We start from the raw sequence: 16,797 nt of genomic DNA on the forward strand, positions 1-16,797 counted from the left end.
ACTTTGAACTTCGATAGAATGACAACATTAGGCATTAGGCATTGTTCAATTGCATCCATAGAACCATAAATATCCATCCCCTCAATGGCTTGTAACCTTTCTTTTAGAAGATCCATCTTGCTTTGAAATTTTACGTCTTCTTTCACTTTTGACATGTTAGTCCTTAGCTTTTCCTGCTTTCTTGGATCATCTAAATTGAAGGCATGAATTAGGTTTGGCAATTTCATCCCTGTGGTAGAAGTAGTGTGCCCTTTAATTGAGTAGGTCCCTTTATTATTGGCATAATGGGTTAGGTAAATGAATATCCTCCAATTAGAGGCACAGGTTATGGTTTTACTCCCTGAAAAGGTCAAAGCCTGGTTTGTAATGAAACCTAGTTGATATGAGGGGCCATTACCATTTTGTTGTAAATGTTCCTCTTAGGTAGCTTTTTACCTTACCACTTTTTTTCCTTTGTTCATTTTTTCAACATTGCTATAATTATGGTTAATTGTTCTTTTATTTCTTTATGTGTTTTTTTTATCTTATCCTTCTTGCTAGTTCATTCTTCTTCCATAACCCTGCTTGAGCATTGTACAATTAGTGGACAAGTTAGTTTGAAACCTTCATTGATCGAGCTATTCTTAAACCTTTTATTGCCATAATTTCAAAGTTAGGATCTTCTATCATTTATTTGCTTTTGTCATGACAAAAAGAGTTATTTATTCATTTTTCACAACAAAAAAGTAAGTATTTGCTAGAACTTACAATATTTTCTTTTTGATTTACGAATCCTTTTCATATAGTAACCTTTAAAAAATACTATGTACAAATGCACAATTGATGTATGATATGCATGAATGCAATGATGATTAATGAATGAAAAATGTAAAGCGACACGAGATAGAGAAATGCTCAAGACAATTAATGTTCATATCTACATGGTCTAAAAAATTTTAGTAATTCAAAATCTCCTTATTTTTTCTTTCAACAAATCATTTCTTCTCAAAATTTCCATTGACTATTTAAGCAATTGACGTTCATTCATTCGAAAATATGACTACTTTTTTCCCTTTTTTAAAAATAATTTGGAAAAAATATCTATTTTTTTCTCTTTTATATGCTTCTTTTAGAAAAATAAAAAGCTCTATTTTTTTAGAAAAACAAAAAACTATCTTTTTAAAAAAAAATAGCTAAAATAATAGTTTTTTTTATCATTTTTTTATATCATTATGATGTTGAAGAAATGAAAGAAAAACAACATTTGTTCAAAGAAAAAGAAAAGAATTATGAAATAACTTTTTTTTTTTTTTTTTTTGGAAATCAAAATATCTTAGAAAAAATCTCTTTTTTTGGAAATGCAACATTTTTCAAAAATTTTGAAACCAAAAATTCTAAAAAATCATAAGAAAACTTAAATTTAAGAATACTACATAAGAAATTTTCACTCAAAACAAAAGAAACAAAATTTTTTTTCTTTTTTTTTTATAACGAGTATCTAAATATAATTATTTTACTATCAATATAAAAAAAGAATATTATCCGAAAATTTATTCCCTAAAAATTATTCCCTAATGTGTCATAATTTTTAGTGATTTCACCAAAAAAGGATAGGCATAACTCCACTAAAGTTGTCTTCTTATAGTATACTATATGCTTGGTTTGGATTCGTACGCATCTAAAAGATTTCAAATTATTTTTCATTACTGTCCACGTTAAATTAGTAAGGCATCTCGATATTTATCAATTACAGGTTATGAATGTAAATGGTTTAATTTAAATGGGAGTATTTCACTTGTCAATCTAAATATATTACCTCACGAGAGTATAGGTATTTTGTCCTCTTCTAAAAGGGATAGAGCTTGATATAGAATTTATGTATGACATAAAATGTGTCATTGTGTGTATAAAGGAATATAAAACCACATTCCCTTTCCTAAATGTTGCATAATTTATTGAAAATAATATATATAAAATATAAAAATAACATTGAATAAATGACATAATTAAAATGAAATGTAAGTTATTTTTAAAATTTTTTATTTTTAAACAAAATAAAATTAAGGAAATTAAAACTAAATATAAATTAAGATTAAAGATTATACATAATTAAGTTTTGGCTTAACTCTAAAAAAATTAGTCTCTAGTGGAGTCATCAAGCCATCATAACGGTTTTGGGATCGCTAGATAAAATAGAAGGAGTTGCTACTAATCTTTTTTTATTAAGTGCGATTGATCGCTTAATAAAATTTATCTTTTTAATAAAATCTTAAAATTAATTAAAACTTATTAAAAAAAATTTTAGTTCTTGAAAATAGTTTGTGTTCATGAATACGGTTTATGTGAAAAAAGATTAGCATCCAATCAGTGCTTTTTTAGAAATGATATCAATTATTCATGTGTTATGCTTTAATCTAGACAAAAAAATCTTAATTTTGATGTTTAAAAATAATTTCTTCAACTCCTTTTTATTGTCACAATTTATTTCATTCATATTTTTTTCACAATTTTTTTTTAAAAGGTATTATAGTCATTTTTATTTGGAAAATAAACTAGAATCTTATTATTGAAGAATTTTCAAAATATTTCAATATGTTGATAATATTAAAAAAAAATTTCTTACATAAAAATTTCTTTAAAATCATTGCTTTGAATTTTTTTAAAATTTCATCATTAAAAATTTATGTTTATTTTTTCATAATAAAGTAATACACATGAGATGCAAATAACGAAATATAATATTGATGCGTAAATATTCAAATTTTTATTTGTTTATTTATTCATTTTTATTTTTTAAAAAATATTTCTTGTTGACTTTTTATGTTTTTTTTTTTTTCATTTTAAAATCCTATTTACGAGTAGAAGAAAACTGAACTTGTTTTTTATATTGAAATTGTACATTTTTATAAATATTTTAATATGCTAGTGTTATTAAAAAATCTTAGCATTTAGAGAATTCTTAAAAATTACTATTTAAACTTCTTAACAATCTCATTATAAACAAAATCTTCTCTTATTTATTTATTTATTTATTTAGGAAACATTCCTTTTTTGATAAAGTATAAATAAGTTAAATTTATTGTTTTTGAAACCTAAAATTTATCATTATGAACATTGTTTTATTTTCTAAAAATGATATTAGATATTTATTTAAAAAATTTAAAATTTAAAATATGCATAAACTATAAAATAAATAATTTAGTAAAAATTAGACATACGGCTTGTAGTTATATAGACAAATAAAATATTTTTTTTAAAAAAAAAAAATCAATAATTATAACTAAATTTTAAATATATAATATTCTGATAATTTGTATCATGCTTATTTTATATTAAATACATATAAAATATAAAAATTATTATATTATAATTAATTGTTGACATGCTTAACATAAAATATATATTTTTTATTTTTATTAAATCTATATTATAATTTTTATTAAAATTTTAAAATATATTACTTTTATGTATTTTTATATGTTTTTGTGTTATACTGATATATTGAATCTGCAACTGTAATGTACACTTGTATAAAAAGCATACACGAGAGAGAGTATTTCACACGCTTGAGGCAACCTATCAATCGTCGAATCCCAAACCTTATCTCCCTTTTCTTTTTTTTTTTAATAGTAAAAATAAAAAATATAAATATAAAAGTAGTTGGAAATTAATGTATTGATAATGGATGATCATCTCCCTCATTCTCTCGAGCGTATTTTCTCTGATCCCAAATCTCCTAACCCTAACCCTATTAAAAAACCAAATAATTTCTCATGAAATTTTCAGATTTTAGGTTATCTCATTCTTCTCTCCAGAAACCCTAGCTTCTGTTTTCTTCTTCCTTTTATTCGATATAGAGCCCACGAAAGGCAAATTCGGGTATTCGTTCCACCATGGAAGGGTCTGTGGTGGAGGATCTTGGGGCGCCGGAGTCTTGGGAGGTGGCCGATTTGGACGCCACCATGAGCCGCTTGATGCTCTCTTCAAACAAGGAACCCAAACCAGAATTTCCTGATGCTACTTCTTCTTCATCTTCTGTTTCTTCCGCTGAGAAGGTGGTTGCGGAGGATGTCATTAACCAGGTTGATCAGTTTCTCCGTGAGGCTATCCAAAACCCCCGCGAGCGCCTTTCCAGTATGTCTCCCTCTCTGTTTCTAATAATTCATTAGGGTTCTTGGATTTACGGATTGTTGTTTGGTACAAGATATTTAGACGCCGGCGTTTAATCATAATCCTGCTGCTTGTTTAGGGTTTCTTCTTGACCTAACTTTTGCCATGGTCTCGGCCTCTATCTGAACCACTTGTTGCTTCAGTTGGCCTTATTCTACTGTACGGTGATGAAAAAGCAAAAATAGGAAAGAAAAAAGTTTTATTTTCTTGGAACTAATCATGTTTTTGGTGCGTGCTTATCTGTTATTTAATAATTAATATCCTAAATAGCAACATGCTAATCCAGCTTTATTTATTATGTGAACTTATTGTGGACTGTTTTACTTTGTAATGGTGCATTTGATATGAGAACATTGCCAGTGACCTTGTCATAACACATTATGTTGCAATGACCAGAATGAAGTTCGTGAACTTTGTGAGGATATTGTGAGAGATTTGATCAGTTACTGTTAAGGGATTTTTAGAAGAGTGTCAGCATTGTATGATGGCATAATGAACTGACTCTCTTTTAAAAGTTGGGCATTTAATGAAGCATGTGGGAGGGGTAATAAACTATACATGGATGGAACAGGTTGAATGTGGATCGTATCTGAAATTGAATGATCAAAAAAGAAAGTTGGGATGCAAAGTTAGTTCACCATTATGATACAAAAAATTCAGTCAGATTAATTTGGAAGGTTTCTAATGGATGTGGTTTAAGGGTATTGAAATAGCATTAGCTGGAATAATAGGCCTAAGTTTATTAGAGTGATTGTGGTTTAAAACACTTTCAAAAGGAGGGATTAATTTTGTTAGAAGATAGACAGATAGACAGCAAAGGCGCATGATTTTTTTTATATTATTGGTTGGATAGAAAAAATGATTTCTAGGAAGTTCAGATGACAACAGTAAAGTGCAGCAGGGGTGGGATTTGCTTCCCCTTTTTTTCTAGATTATGAACTACAGTTTTTGATCCAGAATTTGTTTTAATTAAGATTTGAGGGCTGTAAGTGTTGGACATCATTCTTGAAACGAAGGCTTTATAGGTAATTGGGAAGTACACCTTATGTATAGATAAGCGAAAATCTTTCTGAGTTCGTTTTCCACTTTTCTAGGAAAAATAGTGATAATATGTTCTAGTTCAAACTTTTCTATAATTGCATTGTCGAGACATTACTAAATTACTTATTTTATCATTAAATTGTCATGGTTGCAAGATCCAGGTATGTTTTATAGTGATAAATCTCAAAGAGTTTTACTGCTTACACTAATGAAGCAGCTATAAATTATTATTTTTGTTTAAAAACACATGGCTTTTGTTTAAAAACTTATGTTTTTTTGTTTCAGTTCGTAAGACCAGTTAGAACATATCCACACTTGAAAAGACAAAAAAATAAAATAAAATTGAAAGACTAGATTCTGGTCGATTGACCTAACTCCATTACGAACCTGTCTTGGGGGACCTGCCAGAAAGGGCAAAAATTGTAAAGTTGATAGATAAAAACCTACAAAAAATATCTTATTACTGCAGCCTTCAATAATATCTTTTTCTTTTGAACCAACTGATGCTGTTTGTTTCAAGAGTATTTTCATGAGCAAGGATGCTGGCAAATTTTCCTTCAAATGGCTTCTCTTGCTGAAACTTTTTGCAAGATTCATCATTTTAGGTAGGATAGGTGTTGCTTTTTTGGTTGACTAATAAGAGAGATACATTAGGGTATCATTTGCAAGAAAGAGTCTATGGTAAGTTTGAATATGATTGATTGGGGTTGAGATCAGTATAGTAACTGAAGAAAATAGTTTTCTGGAAACTCTTGATTGCAGTGAAAGGATGATTTTGCGTATATGTTTGCTAGAGTTATTTGGTTCAAATTTATAGTGTCTGAGCTGTAAGAAGAGGATTTTGCTTGTGTTGCAGTAGTGGGAATTGTGTATATTGTGTTGTGAGCAAAATCCTTTTAGCTAAAGAAATCTGGAAGAAAATAATAGTAGTAATTTCTAAGTTTAGATCCTTTAGTATCACAAAGCTCAACTTATTGAAAGTTTAAAGCTGTTGCAACAAATTCAGTGGAAAGAGAGGATTTCTTTGAAGAACAAGTGACTTTAACACTATTAATGTGCTCACATTGTCCCAATTTTAAATCTATAGAAACCAAGTATTTAGTCTCTACACTAATGTTGTTTCCATAGTTAACCTTTTCATGGGATTGTGATTTTTATTTTGCGTAAAGCATCCCTCTGGGATCAATAAATTTATTTCATGGTACTTACAAATTTGCTGGCCACATGAGGTGCCAGACATTTCTGCAGTGAACGTAGCTGGGCCACGTACCCTTCTATGTTATATTTTGTTTTTGTGGAGTCGTTTTAAGGTCAGCTATTAGACTAAAGTTGTTTGGTCTATTTTGATTTATGCTTCTTGTCTTGTATTCAATTTCCTCAGATTACAGTTTTTGTGCATGTACAATATTTTGTATGTTCCAATACTTGCACCTTAGTTAAATATTGTCATGAAGATGATGTTTAATGGATGGTTTCTTTATGATACATAATATTTTGCAGTATTGATTATTTTTTCCATGTGCAATATAACATATGATGTATGCTATGGATGCTTTGTTTACGTATCTGTTTTGATAGTATAATTACTTTTGCTATGTGACTTTGAGGAGTCTGCTTCTCCAACATTTAACTTGTTTCTCAAATACATGATGTCTGCTATAAATGCTCGGTCTTTAGTTTTGTATCTGATTTGAACTAGCATATCAAACCTATTGGTCCATCAGCTAGGTATAATTTCATTTTCAGTGCTTATGGTTAATTGTTTAAGGTTGCTATCTGTGTTGCACCATCTTCTACTCTGTGGGACAGCTGGCATGGATTGAATGAGTTGGTAAACAGTTACTCATAAGAAATACCAATAATTTCTTTGTTTAGATTCCTGCCATTGTGAAGAGAATATGTGCTGAACATAATTTTAATGGGAAAATAAGTTAATTTCTTGTAGGGCTTCTTTTTAATTTAGCAGAAGAGTCTATTTATCCATTATTATATATGTTTAGAGTATCACGATCAACAAAGTGATAACGCATATAGGTCTTTTGTATAACACTTTATATAGTGGTAAATTTTTATTGAAAAAAAGATTAACAAAAGAAAAGGATTTAATATAACTATTGTTCAATCATATTTTCTTGTCATTTCTTTCACTTTTTGTTAAGTAATTGATTTTTTTCCAATGTTTAGTTTCAAATGAAATCAGCTTGATGATTGAAGAAATTATCTTGAGATTATTAAAGAGTTTTGTTTACAACAATTAGATTGAAACTGCAGAAGGAAACATGTAGATTTTAAGCCTTCCAAGCACTTTAAAACTAGCTAGTTTTTATATTACTGGGGGATAAAGGAGTCTTAAAGAACAACTGGCTTCTTGCATTAGGTAGTTAACATCAGATAAAAGTAATAAGGACCTTGTAGTCACAGTAAGAGCTAGTTTCTTGGTTATTCATTCCTTGATAAGGTTTTTTGGTTTTTCATTCCTTGATAAGCTGTAAGTTGCTCAAGTAGTCTGCTGAATATCTTATTGATACAAATGAAGGTGTTTTGTTTCTGTTATGTGATTCTAACATTTTAATCTGCTGAATATCTTATTGATACAAATGAAGCTGTTTTGTTTCTGTTATGTGATTCTAACATTTTAAGAAGTATGCCCTTTTGTTTTTAATGTTCACTTACTTGTGAAGTGATAATTATCATTTTGCAATTTTTTCATGTATGACAAAACAGTAATATTATTTTATTGGTGTGGTTGTTATTCTTTTTATTTTAGCATATATACTGGCACTTATTTATTTGGGTACTATTGTATCTTCAAAGAATGAGTAGTCTGCATCTTTCAATATTTGAGCTTCTCTACTCGTAAAATGAAAATTCTTAATTTCTTTTGTTCAGTCCTGAGGATGGAGCAAGATGTTGAAAAATTTATCCGTGATCCTACTCAGCAGCAATTGGAGTTCCAACAGCTGCCTACATCATATTTAAGGTTGGCTGCACATCGTGTTGCGCAGCATTATTCATTGCAGTCAATGGTTTTATTAGACAATAATTTACCTGATGGTTCTGGTTTTAGAATCATTGTCTGCAAGACTTCTGAATGCAGGCTTCCTCCTGTACGCCTGGCAGACATCCCTGTAAATTTACCATCAGAAGACCCTGGTGTTGTTAAGGTGGCAATTAAACAGAGGCCACAGAAAAGGTCTCAGCTTGCCAGCAATTCAAATTCAAATTCTTTGAAGTCAAACAACTCCAAAAGTGTGGAAGAAAGAAAAGAGGAGTATAACCGAGCTCGAGCAAGGATATTTAACTCTAATAGTTCTAGCAGTGGCTCTGGTGGAAAACCAGAAAGTGAGCTGAGGTTGCAGGATGCTTCCTACTATGGTTCCTCAGGGATGCCAAAGATGGAAGAGAAACCTGTTTCAGTGGTTTCTGATGTAAATTCTGGTAGGGGTTTGATTGAATCCTCAACGAGTAGTAATAGGTCAGCTAGAAGTAGGACAGAAAAGGAGCCAAGTGGTAGGAGCAAACCAAATAATAGGGTGGCCATCTTTCGGGATCGTGAGACTGACCGCAAGGACCCTGATTATGACAGGAATTATGACAGGTATGCCCTCTGTTTTAATTTTTTGTTTCCTTCAGTTTATTAGATTTTCTGATTTATTTCTGGGGTTTCGAACTTTGCAAGATTCTTTGAAGTTAATATTGAAAGTTATATAGTTAATTTGGAACTTGGAAGGGAATAACTGTTTTAGTCTCATAGAACGAGGCTTTAGAACAATTTTTATTTCTTTACTGTTTCAATAAGAGTGGATGAGTCTGATTGTTTTCAGGATGATGAGTCTCATCCATATCATATATAAATAACCATTCATATTGTTTTGTTCTGTATGATCTATGTTGTTGATATTGATCTGTATGGTTCAAATATCTTAATTTTCTTTATCTTTTCATCAACTATCATATTTGTTTCATTTCAACCCTATTTTGTTACATTATCATCCTTTTCTTTGCTGATACCTTTTTAGTATATGAATGGGAAAGAGTAATTTACCATTTAAATAAAACTTATATATCCATTAATTAGAAAACTGAGAGATAATTGGTAGAAGATAAACTTCACATTAGCATAAAGAACGGACAAAAATTTACCTCCACCATCAAATTGTCTTTGGCAGTATATTAAATTAAGTCCCGTGTTCTGGCTTCCACCATCAAATCACTCAACTTTTCAAATATGTTTTGTTCAAGGGAAAACAGTAAATTATGAGGTTAACTACCACATTTAAGCTTATCCTGAATAGAAATTTAATGGATGTATGATTCTTATAGCGCTTGACAGTGATTGAAAATGCACTAATCCACCTATCTATATATCTTTTTAATTTCTTAATTTGCTTCAATAGGAAATTTATTGAGAAGAGACGAATGCCTGCAACTGCAAGGCCTCAATACTAATTTTAGGATAACATATTCAAAATCTTGGATGGGAAGTGTAAACAAGGCAATGAAGAGGTTTCAGTTAACAGGGTGGAACCTATTAACACCTGACTCATCAATGTCAGCCAGTATTTTACGACTTTTCAGAACAAAATTAATCATTATGATAGAGCTATTAGCTAATAATTTTGGACCTTAATAAGTCTACTAACAATAAAGAGGTCTGTGTTCATTATTTTTCACTGTCTTACATGGTAGGAATATTTTATTTGATTGCAAATTGCGGAAAAGAGAGAAAATTTGATAAAAATCTTAACAATTTCAAATATATTTTCAATACCACATGCTGTTAAGATCGATGCTGGATTGACCTGTTGCAATTGTATTTTTTTTTATTTCATGTTATATATGCTACTTAGGTATGCAAAGCCATTTTTAGTTTATATGGTTTTTTTTTCCCTTCAGGTACATGCAAAGATCTGATCCTGGATTTGGGTTCAATAGTGGACCATACACAATGCAGCCTATGTACACCCCTACAATTAACTACAACACTGAATTTCCACAACTTGGATCTACTCATAGGCCTCAGATATCTACTGAACACCAACCTCTGCCTCTGCCACAACATATACCTGGACCCTGGGTTGCACCTTCAACTGCTACAGGAATCAGTTATGGTCATCCTGAAACAATGATGCCACCTTTTAATCCAAATCATGTTGGTGCACGCTCCACCTCTGCCATATATTTACATTCATCTCAGTATCCTTGTCAGCATCCTGGAATGCCTTTCATCCACCCTCATGAGCATGTCCACCAGCCTTTTTCACAGGTATGGCAACTAAACAACTCTCCTTCCTTATGTTGGTAAATACACCTCTTTTTTGTTCCTTCTTCTGATGCATTTTTAGTCACCTTTTTTTAGTAAGCACTTAACCATTTTAAGGGGTGGGATTCCATCTTTAAACAAAATTTCAGTTTTTTCATCACCACTTGCAGCAAGTTAAGAAAACAAGAAAAGATCTGCTAGGTTTTAAGCTGAATCTTGAAAATTTTAAAGCTTAGGATCGACGGTACACCCGTCTATATAAATTTATAATCATGGTTAATTATGCTTTTTAACCATTCTCTCTCCTAAATACCCTCTTTCTTACCCCCTTCCACTCTTCATTTCCATTCTCTTTCTCGATCTTAATTGTACATTTCCATTGTTCACTCAAAGATAAAAGACATATCTATGAGGGCAAACAATAAAATCTGTTATAAATCAGATGCTTTCCTATAAAATTTATAGATAGTGGCTTTGCTTGGTAGGAAGGATGGAAAGGGAAAGGGATGGAAAACTTGTTAATTTAATACTTTAGATTCATAACGACTTTCCTACTTTGTAGCTTAACCATTAAATTAACAAGTTTTTCATCTTTACCCCTTTTCATCTTTCCTGTCAAGCAAAACCAGTGTCAGAGGGAGTATCAGATATTATGAGGTACTTAGATGTATCCCAAGGTTTCTTTTGCTACCCAGGCTTGAAGATGCCTGCAAATCTCTGCATTTAAATAATCAACTGCAAAAACAGCAAGCACCATTGAAAAAGCAGTGAAAGACTAGAAGCACACCAAAAGAAAAGAGAAAAAAGAAATGAATAAAACTTGTTTCAGATTAAAAGCAGAATTTACATGTTGACCCTGAAGACTAGAAGGACTTAATTTTTATTTAGGTAGACTGAGTTTGTGCATCATGTCTTGGAAGAAACAAGGGCGGGAGGGGGGGGGGGGGGTAATAAAAAGGAGCAAAAATTAAAAACAAAGTTTGTCTCTTTAGTTTGCATTTCTGATTTTGGTCTTTTAATCATTGAATTTATACAGTATCATCAACAGCAGCCTGATACTAGTTTTGGATTAGCCCGGCCCCGGTGAGGGGCTTGGGCCATGCCTGCACCCTGCCAGCTAAAAATTGATGTGAAATATGCGGGTCAATGCAGCAACGAGTTATCTAAACTGGCAGGAGTGCAGGCATAGGGAACCGGGGTGAACTGGATTTCTACATTATATTGATGGATACATGCATTGATCCATTCCACCACCCTCGGTTTTATCTTGGAGCTTCTTGTATCTTTGTCCAAGGTTGGAGGAGCTCTTTTGGTTATCGTATATTTACTGCCGTTGATGATGATGAAAAACAGATCAGAATTATCGGTGTGTAATTGCTCATCAATGATGAAGGTATGGCTTACCTCCATCATGCCCCTTTACAAAAGCAAATATTATATTACAAAATTGCATTTATGTTCTTTTGTAGCTTTTTAGATTATTATCCATATAAATATGTCATCTATTATCTTACAGCTACATGAGGAGCCAATGGGAATTGGGACACCACGTTTTCTCTGGTAGGGGCTTTTCAATTTGCAGCATCGCCTAATGGTAAAGCTTTTACCGAGAAATAATATGCCTTTACTGGAAAAGTTCTTTGCTGAAATAATAAAGCAAAACCAGATTATGTACCATATAAGCATTTGATCGAGGCCTATTTTGAACCTTTTGATTGCTAGAAAGAGGAGAAAGCTTGGTCGTAGCAGAAGGTAAGAGCAGTTTCTGTGTTTCATCTCTTTCTCCCAAGGGTTGGTTCCAAAGGCATAAGTCGGAAGAATCAAGCATCCCAAAGGACTAATGGAAGATTCAAGGCTTTGAGCCGGATTGAGCTGCATGTAGCCATTTCGCATTGGAAACCAATACCTATATCGATAGGACTCCTTACCTAGAGTCCCGGTTGTTTTCCAACTGGATGAGCTGTACATTCGAGTATCTAGCGTTTATTAATATTTCAGCAAGCTGAGTATTTGTAATCTTGATTTACAGGCATACACTTGTTTTCTGAATATTCTGAGTGCTGAGCTGTCTGGGCGGAATAGGAAAACGAGTAGTTTTTTCTGCTCGTGACTTCGCGGAAGCAATGACTGGCATATTTAAACCAGTTATATTACAGAATGCTATAGCCTCTCTTTCAGAGCATAATTTGGGAGCAGCAAGTGAAATGGGTCATCAGTCTTTTTACTGCAGCCTCAACATATTGAAATTTACAGAGGATCAGGTCATGTGCATGTTTTTCTTGGTTTGTCAGGTTGCTGACATTCATGTATTCGATGCGTATTCGGAGTGAAAACTATCAACTGGATAATGAAATCACCTGACTGCATTTTGCCTTTTATTTCATTAGTTTATGCATTTTCATGTGTTTAAATTATGGTGGTGTTTTGTAAATACTTGTGTCGAGGCAAGAGTAAGCGCTCAATCATACTCTATTGAAATTATTCACATAAAAAGCTCAAATTAATTAAGGGTTACTCGAGCCCAAGATAAGATTCCAAGTCTAATTATTAGTTAATAAAATTTTGGAGCAACCTGTTGTAACCAATTGTGGCTCTTTGGATAGTATTTCAGCCAATACATTTGAAATTACTGCCGTAATTAATATAAATATTACAATCACCAAATTTGTTAAATATTTTAATCATAATAATTGATAAGTGAATTTCAATTCCATTTTTGTCATTTGGGAAGATTTTCTGTCTCCATATCTGGCAATTTTCAGATATTTGTATCACGGGTTTTTTTCTTTCAGTCATTTGACAAATAAGAGCCTTATTTTCAGCTTCAATTTCTACCATATGGGACTCTTCTTCCGGTCCTTATGCTTTGATCATTATTTTGTTTTATTTTCTTTAATTGACAACTTGATGTATTTTGTCTTTCAACCTTTTAATTCTTTGAAAGTTATTCTAAGATCATCTACAAATAACCTTATATTGTAATATAATGAGTAAAGTGTGATTTGAAGCTAATAAATCTTTTATTTTCTTTTTCTAATATAAGTTTTGCATCTTTTGTGTAGGTTTAATTGAAGTGGTGAGCTTTTTAAGCTCCTTTTTTTCCTCTTAAAGGTGAGCTTTTCATTTACGTCTTTGGGTTAGTGAACATATATTCTCAAGGTGTTGAAATTATTAATGTTTTGTGAGTGTAATTATGGGGATATAATCATTTAATTTTCATCTAGTATCAACTTGGTATAAGAGTTTTGGAATGTGTTAAACTTTGTGTTCAAAGCATTATAATCGGTTTCACTTCTATTATCACGGTTGTTCATGGAAGAAGACTTGATGAATAAGTAGGCGAGAGGAGCTTTTAATATGCGAAGGGATTAAATGAGAAGAAGGATTCAGCGACTCCAACACATGTCGACCATTATGTAATCTACGATTATTCAACTAATAAAAAGTTGATAGTGATGCATCCAGAAGGAGATGAGTATACCCTTTTTTATCAAAATGAAAGGGGAGAGTCTAGGGATGATTCTAACCATCATCAACAAAATCATAGAAATCGTGACTACCATTGTGATGTCAAACTTGATATTCCAAAATTTGAAGGCAAAAATGCATAAACATGAGTTCCTTTATTGCCTTTATATAGTTGAAAGAGTTTTTGAATTCAAAGAATATTTAGAAAAATGCAAGGTGAAACATGTAGCTGTCAAGTTAGAAAAAAATGCTTTCTTCTGGTGGGAAAACTTGAAAAGATAGCGAGGTCATGATGGGAGAAGCAAAATCAAGACTTGGGAAAAGATGAAGAGGGAGCTAAAAAGAGCATTCTTACGTAAATTAGAGGTATAATAACTTCCTCAAATTTCATAATCTCAAGTAAAAGGAGTTGTGCATGGAAGAATATACCATGAAGTTTAAACATCTTATGCTTATATGTGATGCGAAAGAACTTGAAGAGCTAAAAATAGCTCGTTATTTGGGTGGTTTAAAGGAAGAAATTGGCAATACAATTTGTTTATAGCTTTATCAAAGTTTTAATGATGTGAGGAAGCTTGCTGTGAACATAGAGAGGCAACAATAAGAGTCGAAAGAATAGTTTCAAACTAGTCATTTGTCCAAATCCTACTAATCATAATGGTGCTTCTAACTCTTTTTCAAACACTTCAGTAAAGATTTCATTGTCAAAGTTTTCATACAAGGTTAAGATAGAATCCAACTCTAAACAATCTAATTCTTCTAACTCAAATTCGAGTAAATGTTTAAAATGTGAAGGTTTTGGATGTATTACATTTGAATGTTTTAACTTTAAAATTATCACCTTAATGAAAGAAAAAAAAAAACGAAGAAACCTTCGATGATATAATTGAGCAAGCTGAACCAGAATATGAAAATTTTGTGGTACATGCAAAATTAAGGTCAAGCTCGTCATTCGAAAGAGACTTAAAATTGTTGCTATAAAAGAAGATGGTCGATGGCATGAAAATATCTTCCATACTAGATGCACACATCTCATGAAAAGGTGTGTGATGTCACTATTGATGAAACTGCAAAATTATGGTGGCAAAAACAGTGGTATAGAAGTTGCCATTAAAACCCAATGAACATCCATATACAAGATTCACTAGCTGAGAAAAAGAAATTAATTAACAGAAAGTGTTTAATTAAATTTTCAATTGGAAAGCACTATCAAGATTTTGTTTGGTGTGATGTTATACTTATAGATGTTTGTTACATCTTGTTAAGGAGCCAATATAATAGAAGGGGCCATAAAACACATACACATTTGTAAAAGGTAAGGTTAGAATTGTTTTAGCTTATTTGAAACCAGAATCTACTAGCAAGCATACTAAAGTGGAAGATTGTTGTCCAAAATACAAATGCACATAGCAATAGTCGCTGGTAAAATGTTTTATGCACTTGTGATGACAAAAGGTGCAACAAGTGAATTAGATTATGTTAATCTCTCAGATCAACCATTTTTGAAGGAATCTAAAGATGTTCTCAATCATATTTCATTTGGTCTTCCATCAATAAGGGACATATAACATTGTATAAAAGTCATTCTTGGGTCCATTCTTCCCAAAAGGCAACATATAGAATGAATCCAAATGAGCATGAAGAATTGCAGAGGCTAGTATATGAACTTCTTGCTAAAGGTTTGGTGAAGGAAAGTATGAGTTCTCGAGTTGCTCTAGCCGTACTAGTGCTAAAGAAGAATGGTTCTTAGTGTATGTTTGTTGATAGTTGTGCCATCAATAAAATCACCGTCTAGTATAGATTTCCCATTGCTAGACTTAATGATCTTTTTGATCAATTGCATGGTGCAATAGTATTTTCCAAAATTGATCTTCAGTCGCAGATATCACCAAATCAGAATGAGGCCTAGAGATGAGTGAAAAACAACCTTTAAAACCAAAAATGGGCTCCATAAGTCGTTGTTCATGCCACTAAGATAACTAATGCACCTAGCACTTTTATGCGCCTAATGACTTCACTAATATTGTTGTGTTCTGGGGTATATTGTTTTTGCCAAGGCATCAAGATGGATCCTAGTAAAGTTGAATCAATTCTAAGCTAGATGTTTCTAAGTCATTTCATGACATTCGTAGCTTCCACGGGTTGATCTTTTTCCACAGCCAATTCATTAGCAATTTCATTACACCTATCACTGAATGTTTGAAGGGTGGAACATTTACATGGTATGATTATGCATAACAAACTTTGAACTCATAAAGGAAAATATGATAGAAGGTCTAATTCTTTCTTTTTCATATTTTAATAAAATGTTTGAAGTTTATTGTGATACTTCAATGTAGGAATTGTTGTAGCTCTTAGCAAAGAAGGATGTCCTATTGTGAGAAACTAAATAAAGCGTGAAGGCGATATTCTACATACGACAGTGAATTCTATGCCATCATTAGAGCTCTAGATCAATGAGTCATTATTTACTTCTCAAAGAGTTTATTCTGTTTTTTTTTATCATGAAGTTATGAAGTACTTGAATAGTCAACATAACCTTAATAGTCGATGTGCAAAGTGGGTTAAAGTTGTACAGCCTTATTCTTTTTTTATTAAGTACAAAATTAGGAGGCTCAATGAAGTGGCAGATGCATTGAGAAGAAGGTATTCATTGTTCAACACGATAAAATAAAACGTGTTAGGTTTTGATATGATCAATAGCCATTACCAAGATTAGTCATATTTTGGTTATATTTGGGAGGCTAGTTTTGAAAGTGCAAATGACCATTTTTTTTTGACAAATATGGCTTTCTCTTTAAAAATTACATATTATGCATTCCTCAATGTTCCATTAAGGAAGCCATAATTAAGAAGCACAGAGGTCTTGCTGGACA

At 31.8% G+C, this 16,797-nt stretch overlaps 1 protein-coding gene across 8 annotated transcripts; it reads left to right on the plus strand.

Moving 5' to 3' along the window:
• The first annotated feature begins 3,653 nt into the window (after positions 1 to 3,653).
• LOC111297082 (uncharacterized) lies at positions 3,654 to 12,836 on the plus strand. Of its 8 annotated transcripts, none has more exons than XM_089741217.1 (7): positions 3,654 to 4,113; positions 8,080 to 8,788; positions 10,087 to 10,456; positions 11,490 to 11,846; positions 11,970 to 12,047; positions 12,176 to 12,392; positions 12,483 to 12,836. In XM_089741217.1, the coding sequence occupies exons 1-4, from the start codon at positions 3,873 to 3,875 to the stop codon at positions 11,538 to 11,540; spliced, it is 1,371 nt and encodes a 456-aa protein (XP_089597343.1). In that variant the 5' UTR covers positions 3,654 to 3,872; the 3' UTR covers positions 11,541 to 11,846; positions 11,970 to 12,047; positions 12,176 to 12,392; positions 12,483 to 12,836. The 8 variants fall into 8 exon arrangements, with proteins under 8 accessions (XP_089597343.1, XP_022747416.2, XP_022747414.2 ...); XM_022891681.2 differs by having other exon boundaries at positions 12,176 to 12,205; XM_022891679.2 differs by having other exon boundaries at positions 11,970 to 12,392.
• The last annotated feature ends 3,961 nt before the right edge of the window (positions 12,837 to 16,797 follow it).

The sequence above is a fragment of the Durio zibethinus genome, chromosome 12 (genome assembly GCF_047325235.1).
Source record: "Durio zibethinus cultivar Kanyao isolate XHJ-2024 chromosome 12, ASM4732523v1, whole genome shotgun sequence".
NCBI lineage: Eukaryota > Viridiplantae > Streptophyta > Magnoliopsida > Malvales > Malvaceae > Durio > Durio zibethinus.

What these genes read in the sequence shown, in the direction of transcription:
- LOC111297082 (XM_022891677.2), top strand. Translation starts at nt 3,873, where the DNA reads ATGGAAGGGTCTGTGGTGGAGGATCTTGGGGCGCCGGAGTCTTGGGAG. An exon ending in TATGACAGGAATTATGACAG is followed by an intron (nt 8,789 to 10,086) that starts GTATGCCCTCTG and finishes TTTTCCCTTCAG; the next exon opens with GTACATGCAAAGATCTGATC. An exon ending in TCCACCAGCCTTTTTCACAG is followed by an intron (nt 10,457 to 12,482) that starts GTATGGCAACTA and finishes CTTGATTTACAG; the next exon opens with GCATACACTTGTTTTCTGAA.